The sequence below is a fragment of the Scomber japonicus genome, chromosome 6, assembly GCF_027409825.1.
Source record: "Scomber japonicus isolate fScoJap1 chromosome 6, fScoJap1.pri, whole genome shotgun sequence".
NCBI lineage: Eukaryota > Metazoa > Chordata > Actinopteri > Scombriformes > Scombridae > Scomber > Scomber japonicus.
In genome coordinates, this window is record NC_070583.1 from 12,697,759 (window position 1) to 12,712,873 (window position 15,115).

The 15,115-nt window shown below is 41.2% G+C and overlaps 1 protein-coding gene across 1 annotated transcript in view; it reads right to left on the reverse strand.

Moving 5' to 3' along the window:
- mecom (MDS1 and EVI1 complex locus) overlaps positions 1-15,115 on the reverse strand; it is a 93,846-nt gene that overhangs the window by 19,184 nt on the left and 59,547 nt on the right. The window contains exons 2-6 of the mRNA XM_053321060.1: positions 8,898-9,032; positions 1,296-1,398; positions 1,072-1,185; positions 383-494; positions 101-248 (exon numbers count right to left, since the gene is read on the reverse strand). Of these exons, the coding sequence (XP_053177035.1) occupies positions 101-248; positions 383-494; positions 1,072-1,185; positions 1,296-1,344 (423 nt within the window). The 5' untranslated portion in view covers positions 1,345-1,398; positions 8,898-9,032. The remainder of the gene's footprint in view (positions 1-100; positions 249-382; positions 495-1,071; positions 1,186-1,295; positions 1,399-8,897; positions 9,033-15,115) is intronic.

Consider the following 15,115-nt stretch of genomic DNA (forward strand, 5'->3'; position numbering starts at 1 on the left):
ACACAAATCTGCAATGAAAAATGCACAGATACATGGACAGGCAGACAAAACTGCTCATTGATTAAGTCTTCCCTCTTCCCTCCAAAAGTCATCACTTTACCTTTGAGCAGTTTTCACATTCGTAGTGCTTGCCACTGTCGTGAGACATCTGATGTCGAATCAGGTTTGATTTCCAGTTGAAAGCCTTGGGACACTGATCACACTTATATTCCCTTTCCTCAGAGTGGGACAGAGCGTGAGCTTCCAGACTGCAGGAAACACAGAAAAGGAAGCCACAATGAGGTTTTATCAGTCTGTGCAGCGCTCTGTCAGGAATTCACATCAAACAACCCCACCACCCTCCTCCAGTGAGTGATTTTGTGTTAGTCAGTTGTTTATTCACCTCTGGATATCAGGGAAGACCTGGTCACACTCCTTACACTCTTGTAGACCATGAGACATGTGGAGGGGTCGCAGGTCTTGAGGTTCCTGGGCTTTTAGGTCACTATCCCCTCCTAGATATATAAGAAATGATCACGGTTAATTTACACATCAACAAGACTGTTTGATTTATTCTAAATTGGAGATACTCAAATGTTAAATGTTGTGGTTTTGGGGTTTATTTAATATTCACATATCAGATTTATTGTAAAATACTAAATGCATAAAGCCTGTAAGGAATTACTTAAAAAGTAAATGATATAGGAATGATGTGTGTGAGTGTCGTAGAAAGATGGAGAAATATGGAGACTTGAACTACATTTGCGGTCTCTGAGAGCTGTTTATTCCATTACATAGATCATATGGGGAAAATATAATGATTTGTACTGCTGCAGACCCTCATCATTTACCGATTCTGTGGTCCAGACCCACACAAGTTGAACTGAAACTTTTGTTACCACAATACATGCAGTATTAAACAATTTGCTGAATAATGTAGGATGAATAGAATATATTCTTTGGTTTCAGTGGGAAACAAAGCCCTTACATCATTGTTGTTGTTCAGCTACACATTCTTCTTGTCACTCTTCACCACTCACTGTTCACAATGGCATGAAAATAGTGCTCCTTTACAAAAATAAAAGCCCAAACCTGGGTTAAGGAAGGAGGAGGGGGGCATCCCACACGGCTGTTTCTGGTGGTCCAGCAGCTGGTTGCGGGACTCAAAGTGCTGGTCACAGTCCTCACAGCGGTACTGCCTCTCCTCTGCATGGTGGGAGAGAGAAACATTAGCATGCTGTCGAATCAAGCAAGTCGTATGTGTTTGCTCAGTATGTGACAAGAGGCTGAAATGTGTGTTTGTGTGCGGTGCGAACCATGAATATCAGGAGCCATGGTGTCACATGAATACTCTTCAGCCTTCATGAAAAGTAGCAGCTCCTCACCGGGGAAAATCTCTCTGGTGACTTTGTAGAAGATCTGCAACACACACACACACACACAGGGGGATTATTGTGACTTAGAGTGTGCATTTATATCACAGTTTAATTATAAAGGTCAAAGAAAACAGTACTCATCAAGATTTTTTTCTGTGCTGAACTGGCAATTTTTTGGTGTCCTACAAAGCTGCTGCGGCTGTTTTTGTTTTGACTGCATTTTTTCTTACATTGTCCATAACCGCATTTCAATGTGGACCAAGCTACCAACATGTTAAACCAGCAGAGGTCACTTGGGGTAGATTTTGGTACCGTATTAACATACTCGTGCAAATAGGCTATTCAATCGTTTACATGCCACCACACAGACACACACACACAGACACACACACACACACACGCACACACGCACAAATGCGAGAAACACATGACAACACACACATTCATTAACTTGTAATTGATCATCATGTAGAACATCCATCTTCATGCAAACAAAATGAAAACACAAATAACCACAGTGTTGAATAAATATACTTCTCCTGTAATGCTTATAGTAGACAGGAAGGTGCAGCGAGATGTGTGGAGAACAAATTAACTAATGTATTGTGATTATTGTGAAAACCAGCAAGTTGTTTTTCGGTTTGTCTTTTTTTTTTTTTTAAATTGCATTTTGTTAATTTCACTGATGGATGAAATTCCCAACAGTGAGATTAATTAAAAACTAACACTACCTCTAGATGCTCATTTCTCTCTGACTGATTAAAAAAATCATAAAAAAAAATAAAATCATCACTTCTATACAAGAAGCCAATGAACTGATATTTATTGCGACTATAATACTTGTAGATCATAAAGGCATGCCCCTGCTAATGTATATTTGCAGAAGGCAAGAAGGGGGGAGGGGGGATGGGGGGGAAGTCATTTTAAAGAATCAGCTGAGAGACCCTGGGACTGTAGTGCTTCCCGTGGATACACAATAGCCTTTCTCTATGAAACAATCAGACATGGCGTTATTTTTGGCATGCTTTGGAGGTTTAACATATTACCTTCCTCTTCTGTACCGACATGACAATGATGATCTGGGAATTTATTAGAAATTAAAGGAGGGGGTGGGGGGGGGGGGATTTCTTCTGGGAAGGAACAGGTCACAGGTACACCGTTCATGGATGGAATTCCTGGCTAGCACTACTGTTAGACACTAGAGTCACACTGGCCCCACAGGGTTGTGATAAATATCTTGGTCACAATAAAGATCATGAGATATTCTGTCGACTGTTATATAATTGTTTGTCATTGTTCTTATTTCTGGTAAATGATATAATGCTAAATATGACACTACTGATTTTTTTGGGACTCATTGAAGCTCAGGAAGTTCTTAGACTGAGAGTCGCTAGGGTAAAGGGAGCTCGACTGAGTAAAAAAGCAGAGCCTGACCAAAGCGAAGCTGTTGCAAGTCAATAACTGAGGAGTGATTGGTGCACAGTAACTGATGCAGTTGTGCGGTAGCATAAAAGTATGATTTAAATTCAGGCATTTAAAAAAAACCAAGCAGCCAAGAAAGTCAGTGGGAGGGTGACAGGCACTATAAGTCTGACTCCCATTACAGGGCTAAACCAGAGTCATTACAGTTATCCAGACCAGGAGACACACATTACATATTAACCACTAAATTTAATCCACTGAAATATTCCTGTTTTCATTTTTTGAGCATTTTAGAATAACGTCTTTTTCCTTAATTTATTGAGGAAGCACAGAGGAGATCATGTTGTTTTAAACACTGATTCAACATGGAGGATTTTAGCACTTTTGACATCTGGCTGAAGAGAAACAGTCCTGGTCAGCATCAGCAGAGCTGCACCCCCATTGATTCTAAGAAAGAATAAAGGTAACTGAACTGAGGGTCCTAAACTGAGCTTTAATCCCTGACGCCCCCTGCTCTAACCTCTGTCCATACTATAAACACACACATGTGAAACATGGATGGACCTTCATAAAGCACACACACACATGCTATTTCCTGTGGCCGCCACCCCTGTAAGGCCACAAAAATATTGTGATTTAGAAACAATCAAACTGCAGCTCAAACAGACATGTGAGTCGGCAGGGATTCCGCTCTGAGAGACTGATACCGGCTGAGGAGGGAGGCTCTTTGGAAACCTACCAGGGAGCGGACCGAGGCCTCGGAACATAAAAATTAATGGACACTGTCAAAACCACTTTGTTCATAAATACAAGACTAGTAGCTCATGGTAAAACACAACTAGAAGTCTGTAATTTTAGTAATATTTTATAAATAACACAAGACAATTAAGAAATACATAGTGAGGGAGACCAGAGACCATGAGCAAGAATCCCTTGCGAGCTCTGACCTTCCTCTTTTAGGGATCAATAAAATGTTCTGTTGCGCTGCACAGGAAGATGTGTTTTGGGCTTGTGCAGCAGTCGGTGCACCACCAACACACGAGTGGGCACATTTGGGGAATTCCCCCAACAGCCCCACCTCCTCCCTGTGGGCCACCACAGATAAACAGTGAAAACACATACAAACAAACAAGCAGCGACTCACTACAGAACAGAAGACCCACTGTTTGATCTGAGGGGTGTGGGGTTAGGGTTGGGGGGGAGGGGGGGGTCATCTTCAGCATGTCATGGGCACACCACACACACATACACACATGCACTCACACTGACTGCTTACAGTTTAACACATGCTTTTTTAACAAGTAATTCTGCAGATAAGATAAGTGGGGTGTTTGAGTTCGCACTGAAAAGGCCAGCCACCTCAGAATCAAGGTAATTTCACATTCTTACTGAAAAGGAAAAAAAAAAAAACACCTGCAGAAAAAATATATATATGTTTTTTTATAAAACAGGAGTTTTGTTATTCTCATTCATTTTTCATATATTTGCCTCTTTGTATCAATTTATTGAGTCATTACTTATATGTCTTTCTTTCCCTCCTCTTTCTCTTGCTCTCCATGTCAAAGGTTACAACCACGAGAGGATCAGAGGCTATAATCGGACTACTTTGTTACCTTGACACCATTACTCATTAGCAGAGTAAACAGTCACATTTTCCCTGGTCACACCCTGTTGGCTGACTTCTTGTTCACACAGAGCTCATTCGACAGGTATGCCATTCACTGATACTTTCCTGCTACAATACACACACACACTCACACACATATTATATATAAATATTTATACACACCACAGCATGTAAAATCTTCTGCCACTTTAATATCCAAAAAAACTATGAAAAAAGACGAGTGCCAGACCCAAAACCAAATAGCTTTAAATCTTTAAAACACTTGCACATTGTTCTCAATAATTGTTGTTTTCTAGCTAATTAAGAATCGAGAAGTATCTTCAAATTTAAGAAAAAAAGCCTGCTACAATCTTTCAGTCTTTACTTTGACGCACATGTGCTGAAACCTCCTTGTAGCAATCAGGCTCTTGCAACTTGTACAGTGTGTTTGGCAGTCACCATCACTTGGCTTCTAAAGAAAACCCATTTCGTGACTGAGATAGCAATAAAGAGTATGAGTGCACATGTGCAGCTGGCTTCAGCAAATGAGATGAGCAGGTTCGGTTCATGTTGAGTCAGCTGTGGGAAACTGACCTTATGAAGGAGCAGAAACTTTCTGGTACCTCATGAATGCCATATAGTATCATCAGTATCTAGTGCAGACTTTTTAGGTGTTCAAGTCCATTTTACAACAATTTATGGTTTGAAAAGACTCTTCTTAAGTCTAGAAAAATGCAAGAAGAGTTAAAGTGAAATATAAAAATGATCAATGTTGGAGTAACAACCACTTTTGATAATGAATTCTTATGCATCTTGAAATGTCTGAATGAGCTTTAAGCTGTTATCTCAGTGAGTTACAATCACTTGATAATCTCACCTCCAGTACATTTACACAATGAATGACTTGTCACTGCAATGCTAACATGCCCCTAAGCCACTTCATCCCACTCAATACTGAGCGAGAATCAATAGAGCGAATGAGATTAACGCTCATATCCCTCTGCACTGTCTTATGAAAGGCTCTTTAGGGCCTCGTTGGATGATGTTAATTACACTTATAATCCATTTTCCTTTCAATTGAACTGGTAGAGTGGGGAGCGCAGTGGAGGGTTTTTAAGCACTAATTGCCCTAATTATCTTAACGACAAAACATGCTGATCATGGAGGGGATCTATGCGAATAGTGCTTAGGCTGCGTTGTTAAGTGCATCTGCAAACAAATGAGGATATCAAGATAGCCTGAATATGTTGTGGATGGTCAAAGGCTGACATTTAACACTTACAGCAGCCAAAGATTAAAGGTATAATGATTCTAAATGATCTAATAGACGAGATTTGCCAATGACTGTTTTCTCAGAATAACTTCTTCTTGCAACATTTTGTAGAAGTCTTTAATTAAAATCTACTTCAAAGAACAAACATAATTTTGTCTATTCAGAGAGCAGTTTTTCTTTTGTAAAAAAAAAAAAGAAAAAAGAGAAAAAAAAAGTCATAGCATGTTGAATTAATTTCAGAATTCAGTGTGACTCACAAACCGCAACACCTGCCATCTCCTTCCTGTCCAGTCTTTCCTGTTGCTTTCCACACTGCAGTGTCTAATATAATAACTAATAAAACTAACAGAACATCAGAAATGAAAGCTGTTTTTAATCTGAGTCTATAAAATTTAAGCAAATACTGTAAATACTAAGGAAATGATATGACAATGGTTTAGTCCTTATTGCATTTACTTAAAACATTACATTTTCTCTGACAAGTAAAAGTCACATCCCACTACATTTAAACAACTTGATATCTACAAAAAAGACAAGGACCATTTAAGCTACTCTGTTCTCTCTAGGTCTTTACTTTGGACACAAAAAGACAGAAATATTCTTGTCTTTAAATGTCCTATGTGTATATGTGAGAAATTAAGAAGGTTGCCACTCATCTCCTCTGATGTTAAATTAAACATTAGTTTCAGTTGTATAAATAAACTAATTCTATTTTGCTAAGGCTTACAAATATGGTCTTTCACAAATTTGTATAAGTTCTCCACAGTTGCTTTCACAGTGTAAATCCTTCATCATTCAATAATCTGAAAAACTGAATTGAGAGAAAGAGAGAAAGGAAAAGGAGTGGGATCACAAACAGTTCCTCCAGCAAGACAAAACAGGCTTTTTTCCCTCTCTTTCTCTCTCTCCTTACTCATTCATTCCTCTCTCCCTCCCTCACCCTCCTGAGATTGGTCATAAAGTTTTATGATAAACAGAACTGGGTCAGAAATAAGAGGACGGAGGCCAGTTTTTACTCTCACACTGGCAGGGCTGAATTGGTGCTTGAAAGGAACCATGACCAAATAACGACCAACACACCTGGAAATTGCTGCGGGTGTATGACATCGTCTTTAAATAAATCATGTCGCAAATCATCTTGGTTGAAGGCATGGTGATGGAGGATTCATTTGAATTCAGCTCTTAGAGAGGATTTACCAGAACAAGTCAGATGTAAGCCCTGGGAATCCCACTCCAGCTCCTCTTTGAAACTCTGGTGATGGTACGTGTGTGTGTGTGTGTGTGTGTGTGTGTGTGTGTGTGTGGCGAGTGTGTAATATGTGGTTTCAGGCTGGGTTTAGACTCAGCACTTCTCTGTGGCAGTAAAAACCTGTTGGAATCAGGTACTTGTGTTTTAACATTTCCAGCTCAGAATGAGGAGCATGGGGAGTCATCTGAACCGCAATGAACAATTCACAGCCCTGAAGACTGCGTGCACACACACACACGCACATACACACGCACGCACGCGCACACACACTCCCTCAGATTCACACATGCATGCATGTAGAAACACGGACAGTTACAGGTGTGTGCATACACTCCAGAGACACAATGAAACACTTCACACACTCACAACAAGTCAATGCACATAAACGTATGTGCACACATTGGGACAAAAAGCCCTCATGAGCATGCAAACACACACACACACACACACACACACACACACACACACACACACACACACACACTCTACCAAAAACTGACAGCGGCTTTACAAGACCACCCCATTTAGCCTATTCATTTTAACCATACAGACAGGCATTGTGAGACGCTACAGTGTGTTTTCAAAAACACCAATGTTGGCCGGAAGGCTTAAAGACGCCACATTGTGCTGTGTTGTGACAGTGTGTAATACTTAACAATCACCTCATCATAGCCATGTCCGTGACCTGTCGGAGCCTTACACAGCCACCCGAGCAGAACCACAGTGTTGACAGCAAGTCACACCTCGTGGAGAGGGCAGCTCAGGAAAGCTCTCTCTGCTTGTTTGTCTCTCTGTCTCTCTTAAAAGCGAGCGAGTAAGTGCTTTTGGAAAGTGTCTCTCTTTCCAAATTCTCTTTATGAAAAGAGCATGAGCTATCCGCTCTCTCAACCTTTTCCTCCTTTTCTAAGAGTGTACAGGAAGAGTGAGAGGAACACAGATGTGAGAGGAACGAGCAGGAGATTTGTTCCTGAAAAGTTTTGAGTTGTTCACCAGAAGATCTCCAAATTATTTCAGGGCCACTTATATTAAAGACAGCTTTTACCTGTATGTTCCTTATCTACTTCCACTTTACATGGCTACTACTGTATTTAGACTGAGTTATTAAATAATGATACATGCTTTTTACTTGATAGTTTTAACTGAGACACTCAGAAAATACTATAGATAAACCACCAAGTGATGACAAACAAGCAAGCTAAATTATGTTTTTTATTCGGGTCAAGTTACGGTATGCTCCACATGTGTCAAATAAAGTTTAGCCTCTTGTCTTTCTGCCCCACTGTGTGTTTCTGTGTAGGAGGAGCGCCTGGGCGTGGGATTAGTGAGGTGAACAGGCCCCCATGTGTACAGCACGCACCTCTCTGTGCAGCCAGGTGAGCTGCAAAAGACTGTGACATTCCTGGCATATCTAAGAGTTTATATCGCAAGCGTGACTGGGAAGTGTGTGGAACTATCATCTCGGCGGGCCGCCTCTGATCCTGCCCTGTGGTCCTTGCACGAAAGAAGCCAGCGCACAATTACAGAAAGAAAACACATGCAGATAGCGAGGAGTGTCTGCAGTGCAGCGTGGGGGAGAGCTGTGTGTGTGTGTGTGTGTGTGTGTGTGTGTGTGAAGTGAAGGCAGGGTGGGCCAGCCGCACATGGGACTATCTGACTTAGATCACCATAACACCTTTTAACACAACAGCAGCAGACAGGACAGCAGTTGGAAAATGCAGAGAAGCCTTCTGGCATTGGAACAAGCCAAAAAAAAAAAGAAAAAAAAAAGAAAGCTGAATATAGTTTCAGAGATCTGAATGACTTTCAGTTGCACTTGATTCATCCTGCCAAACAGCAGGATTCAGAAAAAGACACATTTGCGAGTTCAAAATCAAGTCATCGACATGTTTTTTTCCTCTCTCTCTCTCTCTCTCTTTTTTTTCTTCAGATCATATTTGTCATGTATTTTGTTGAGGTTGTTCTGCCAGGCAGGCTGCGAGTGTCTCCACGTACCTGATCATCTATCTGGCACGCTGTCAGGTTATGCTGCTTGGCCGCAGGGGCAAACTGGATGTGCTTCAGCCAGCTCCCGATATCTGGCTTGCTGGCATCCACGCAGAATTTTACATGGCCTGACCCGTCCAAGATCTGCAAAGAGAGAGAGAGGGGGAGAGGGAGAGGGAGAGGAGAGAGAGAGAGAGAGAGAGAGAGAGAGAGAGAGAGAGAGAGAGAGAGAGAGAGAGAGAGAGAGAGAGAGAGAGAGAGAGAGAGAGAGAGAGAGGGAGAGATCAGACTTTGATCAGTATCAGTCCAGGTTACTGTGTCCAAACACTGACTAACCACATACCTCCCACTGAGAATAAGACTCAAATGTTAGGAACTGGTCTGTGGTGCAACACACACACACACACACACACACACACACACACACACACACACACACACACACACACACACACACACAGAGTTGCATGCACACACTTGCATGCACACAATTTGGTCACAATACAGGTCTAAGTTTATCATGTAAAAAATGTAAATACTTGTGTGCATTTGTTACTTTTGGCAAACATGACACAAGGTATTTTAGTCATAAATAAATCAGTATTAATCTATGTGTAAATTTCACTATATTTTAAAATTACAAAATAATACATTTGATTAAACTATATCAAAATGTATTCTATATCTACCACATTTTGTTTTACCATTTAGTGAGATTTCAATGAACTGTGTAGTTTCCACTGAAGTAATAAAACATTGTAAATTATATCAATATTTTTTCATGATAATTGAAAACAATAAATCAGTACCAAGGTTGTAAAGCCCCCCCCCAAACATAAATAAATACACTGATAATATAAGAAAAAAATAAACCAATATAGCAAATTATGTAATAAAACGAATATAAGTTGGTTTGAATTAATTTTCACTTTTGACCAGTCTAGTGTTATTTGGTTCATGTAAAAGTATTTTAAAATATGCTGTTAAATTAATATGGATTGCATCTGACGTCACCTGACGTTTAAATTCGTTTCTGAAAATGTAGTTTTAACGAATAAACTAATAAAACTGCTGATTTTAACTGTTCGTTTTTATGTGGTGAAAATTCAAATTAATGATATGATATAACAATAAGAACAAGAGGACTGCTACTAATAATAATAATAAAGGAAGAAACACACTTCAGGCATCAAAGCAACAAAACAAAAATAAAGACAATGCACTAAATTATTATAGGCTACAAATCATTAGATCACTGGACAAACAGTTACACGCCGTTTCTCTTAACGAATTGTAAACGGTATGACGTTGTGTTAAAATGTGAATATTTATTACACAACAGCTGTAAACTTTACTGGAGCACAAATCACTTGCAGGAAACCGCGAGTGATAAGAATTATGAAGACGTAGCCGATTGTTGGGATGCAAAACGAAATCTCTCAGGGTCACAAATCTGTCTTTCTTGCCTTTGTATAACTTGCCAATGAATGAATATTTAGTTTGCATAAAGCCTTTTGTCTGGGTTAACACTGGATCTACCCATTTATCCTGGAAAAGTGCTCTCCAGTCTTTCATCAATTTCACCGTCAAACTTGGTTTACAACGAAATGAAGGAAGAACATTTGTTTTGCTTTATGCCCTCAATGCAAATTGCTTCATAAAAAAATATATTTTGTTTTTTATCCATTAAATCTGTTTCCTCTTACCGTTGAAACACTTTCGCAGTGGCGTGCAGCAGTTAAAACCTCCTGGGATAATAACTGCGTGGTAAACTGCGGAAAAGTGGTGAAAAGTCCCGTTTAAAAAAAACACATGCACGACCGAAACTCGAGTTTTAACTGAACAATAAAACTACAAATTGTCTCGGCTACGATGAGCTCCTCCGTTTTTTCATTGTAAAAAAATAAAAAATAAAAAAGCAGCAGTGTGTTGTTGTTTTTTCGGTGTGTCTTCAGGTCTCCGAGCCGCTGGACGAGTCGACTCCTCGCCGGTGCGCGCACCACTTCACTGTCCCTCAGACACAGCGCGGTCAGTAAAAGTAAATCCTCTCACTATATTGTCTGACAGACAACGCTGACTCGGTAAATCTCCTCTCACTGTCCTACAGACATCGTGGGTCGGAACTAAATCCCCTCCGGTACATCAACTTGCTTTCCAACTTTTCACTCTGTGCGCTTCGCTTGGCTCGTCCTCTCCTCTCTTGTCACCCCTCCTGTCCTGACGCACCCAGGTGTCCTCTAGTAGCCATTCAACTTTTCATTTTTCTCTTCCTCCCCCCCCCCTCCTCTGCCAGTCAGGATGTGTCGTCTGTATGATAGCGGAGAGATTCAAGTGGAGGGGTTTGATTTCAAGCGTCGCCCCCTACTTCGTGCGTCCCGGACAGTTAGTGTGATGTTTCTCCTTTACGCATTGTTTCATAAAGAAGGATCGTGCTCGTCCATCCCGTCAGCCTCAGACAGAGGCGACTCAGAGCAACGGGACTGTCTTTGCCTCTGTCCCCTGTCGGAAGCGACTCCTCTCCGTATAGTAAATTTTAAAGTGACAGGGGCCCGGGGTTGGAGAGGTTGTGCGGGGTCAGCCAGAGGTCGGGATGGGGCTTCTAAAGGGATGAACTACACACACAGGCAGCGCACTTTAATGAACCAACATAATCATCAAAGCGGCGTATTATTATTCACGTGTTCCCCAACTTTTTTTCACAACACACCGCGCCAGTTCATGGAGCATTTTATGACATTATTAACCTATAGAGCCCACCTAAAGAGAGCTTTCATTTTCTTTTATTATTTCTTTACCGAGCTCATGATTTATTTAACTTCTATTTGCATTAAGACAAGAAAGTAACAACATTATTAACAAGGGGGCTTATATTATCGGCCTTACTTTTTAAAAAATGGTGCTGGCACCCGTAGAGTCATTTAACAACTAGACTTTAAGTGTTCTTTTTGGGGACCTCCAGAAAACTCTTTAAGGACCGCTGGAGTTCCCTCAGCCGCATTTTGGGAACCACTGACCTAATCACCTGTTTCTGTCTAACTAAAACAAAAAACGGTGTAAGTTGTTGGGTGTACTTGTTCGCTCCCCCCCCCCCCCCCTTCCCTTTTTACACACACACACAAGCCGTGCGCTCACACACACACACACACACACAGACACACACACACACACACACACACACACACACACACACACACACACACACACAGTATAAATGTTTGTTTTTTATTTATTTTTTATTTCAAATGATCATGAAGCGTGTTTTTAATCAAAGAAAACAGATCAGCGGACAGATGAAGGGCTGAATATCGAAATTAAAAACTTCTTGAGAACTTTCTGGACCCTGAACTGCGTGCACCTGCTTTCACTACGGCCCCAAAAAGAAGGCGTAAAATCACATGTCCTTTTTTTTTTAACTCTCTACATATAAAGCTGAAACTGATTTTGTGTATAAACGGACAAATCTGCAGAATATGAAGAAACGTCCTGGTTGTCAGAGAGCGGAGTTTATTAGGCAGCTCATAAAGCTGGAGAGGACACGGCTTTGGCTGATGAGAGCAGATGATGATGGATAACGCCTCGCACATGTGACATTGACCTTCCATCCCAGATAATGCCCATTGTTTTACGAAATCGCCGGGCAAATGTGCAGGAAGGACAGGAAAAATCATGTGTAAATAAGGCAGGACCCCGCCACCGATTCCCATCGTCTCGCGCTCCTTGAGAACGGAGGAGAGACCCCGGTCCGCCCGGTCATTGATTTCCTGCCTCTCCTCGACTTGTCCATTGTTGGAACCCTTTTTAATTTAGCCATAAATTGGGAAAGCTCAAGTCGAATGAGCTGTTCTATTTTCTTCCTGTCAGGATGAGGGATTTGTTTTATGATGCATTGTGTATTAAATACAAGTAATCTGGGAAAGTGATTGCTTCACGGCCTCTCCGGGTCTGATCGAGGATTCTGATAGAGAGAGAGGGAGAGAGAGGGGGAGAGGTCTGAGCGCTTTTTTTCTGAAAAGGGGGAAATGTCTGAAAAAGAAGAGGATAAACACGCGGGGTTTGTGGTATCACACCGGGGGTAAATTGGGGCAATAGTTGCAGGACCCCATCAGACTGGCTGCACCAAAAAAAAATCCGCTGTGCTTCTTTCCCCAGTCAGGAGATGGCGTGCTCAACTGAACTAAACAACTTGTACATTTCTGAATGGATAGATGCATTTCAACATTTCAGATGACAATGTTGAGAGTTAAAATACAATGATAACGTTCCTCTCTTGTGCTGTGAGCTTTGTGAAACGCAATCTTGAAAGTTTTTAGCATAAACTAATCACATTCAGCCTTAGACATATATGTCTATTTATAACACAAAACATAAACAGTTGCACAATTTTATCTCCAGAAATGTATGGAGGGGGGGTGGGATATTTCTGGCGCAGGATTGAGTAAATTGATTCCTTAAAGAAACAATAAATTCAACTTTGTGGATCACGTGTGGGACTTTATTTCTGAGCCTTGACTTCACGTTGAATGCTCTTCATCGCTATGTCTAACAGCCTGCTTGCTCTATCAGTCAGATTTGTGGGTTATAATAAGATGGGGTGGTGGTGATGGTGGTGCGGGGGAGGAGGAGGGGGAGGGGGGTTTATCATCTCGTGTGAACCTGCAGCACAAAACATCTACATTAAGGCGTCAGATTGCTAGATGGGACATGAAAGATTCAGCTGTATATGGCTTGAATATATAATCACCTGAACGAGCAGCAATAAAGCTGCTGAATCTACACAGAAAAAAAAAGACCGATGGGGGGTGAATTTAAAACACTTGTTCATTTTGTTAATAAACCGCGAGAATGATTTGCAAGGCGCGCCTCTCATTTATATGTATTCAAGCAATCCGCCATAAACAGTATTCTGATATGCTGAGATTACAGAGATTTATTTTTATTACATAGATCTGTGTTATCTGAATTATGCCATGCTTTTGTCATAATGATTTTGACATACTAAACAGCGGTGTGGAAAAGCTGTTTATCAACAAATTACAAACCAAACACACGCAGGCTTCAGGGTACGTTAGTTCCGACTATATCATGCCACACAGCATTTCATAGTTATTTAAGGGACTCTTAAAACATACAGCATCCGGATAATGTTTAGTGCTGAGGCTTTAAAGTGCTGTGAAATTCTTGAAAGGAGGTTAAATTGCTTAAATGGGCCCTTGCTTATTTTGCTTGCGGCTTTCTTGTTTGTTTTAGGAGTTCAGTCACGCAAAAACCAATTCATACACGAATGTAGAGAATTTTTATGATCAAATAGCTTCATATTTTACTTGATCTGATGGTTCAGCTTCACGGGCTAACTAACACTGGCCTGCTATTTTTTTTTTTTTTTTAAATCCTTTGAATAACTTTTCAGCAGTGTTTTTCTGGCATTAAAAAAAAAAAAGAGTGATTTGGATTTCGCTGCTCAATCTGGAGGCATGTGAAGTCAGATGGGACAGGCTGGAGCAGAGGGGGATTCCCGTGTGGGTTGCAAACTGACTCCAGCCAGCGAGCTGCGGAGCCTGCACCGCTGCAGCCGAGGGGCCACATGGAAACACTGTGTAGGCCTGTGCGGTGCATTCCAGCACATCCTCCAGGAGAGCGGAAAGAAAAAAAAAAAAAAAAAAAAGAAGAGAGGAGAGGAGAGAAGAAGAGAGGAGAGAAAGAAAATATCGCAGCCAAATCCACATGAAATAGCTCCACCATTCACGGCGAGACCTCCCATAGACACCGGCGAAAAGCTGCATTATGTCTCCACCATGACTGTTTATAGGCCTACACCACCACCCCTCCTCCCCGTGCACATTTTATTTTACTTAAATGTGGGGGCGATTCAATCAAGTGCTAAAACTCATTTAGAAGGTTTGACTACAACTTTTTAATCAGCTGATCCATCACCCAAGATTAGAGCACAATAGGCTACATTAATCGTGCAGTTTTAAGTCCTTATATGAAAAGATAGACATTGTGTCCATACAGCCCAATTACCATTAAAACAGACCAGAGGAAATGAAAGGGGAAAATGTAAATACAAAATTTCCTCGGGTCTGGAAGTAGGCCCGTTGTGAGCGGCGTGTTAATCTCCACCTCAGTAATTTGGTTCTGCGGGAGAAGACAGAAGCCCTGCTGCTGTGCCCTGCACTTCATAAATCACTGCTTTATGTGGACAAGGTCAGCTCACCCCCCCCCCCCCC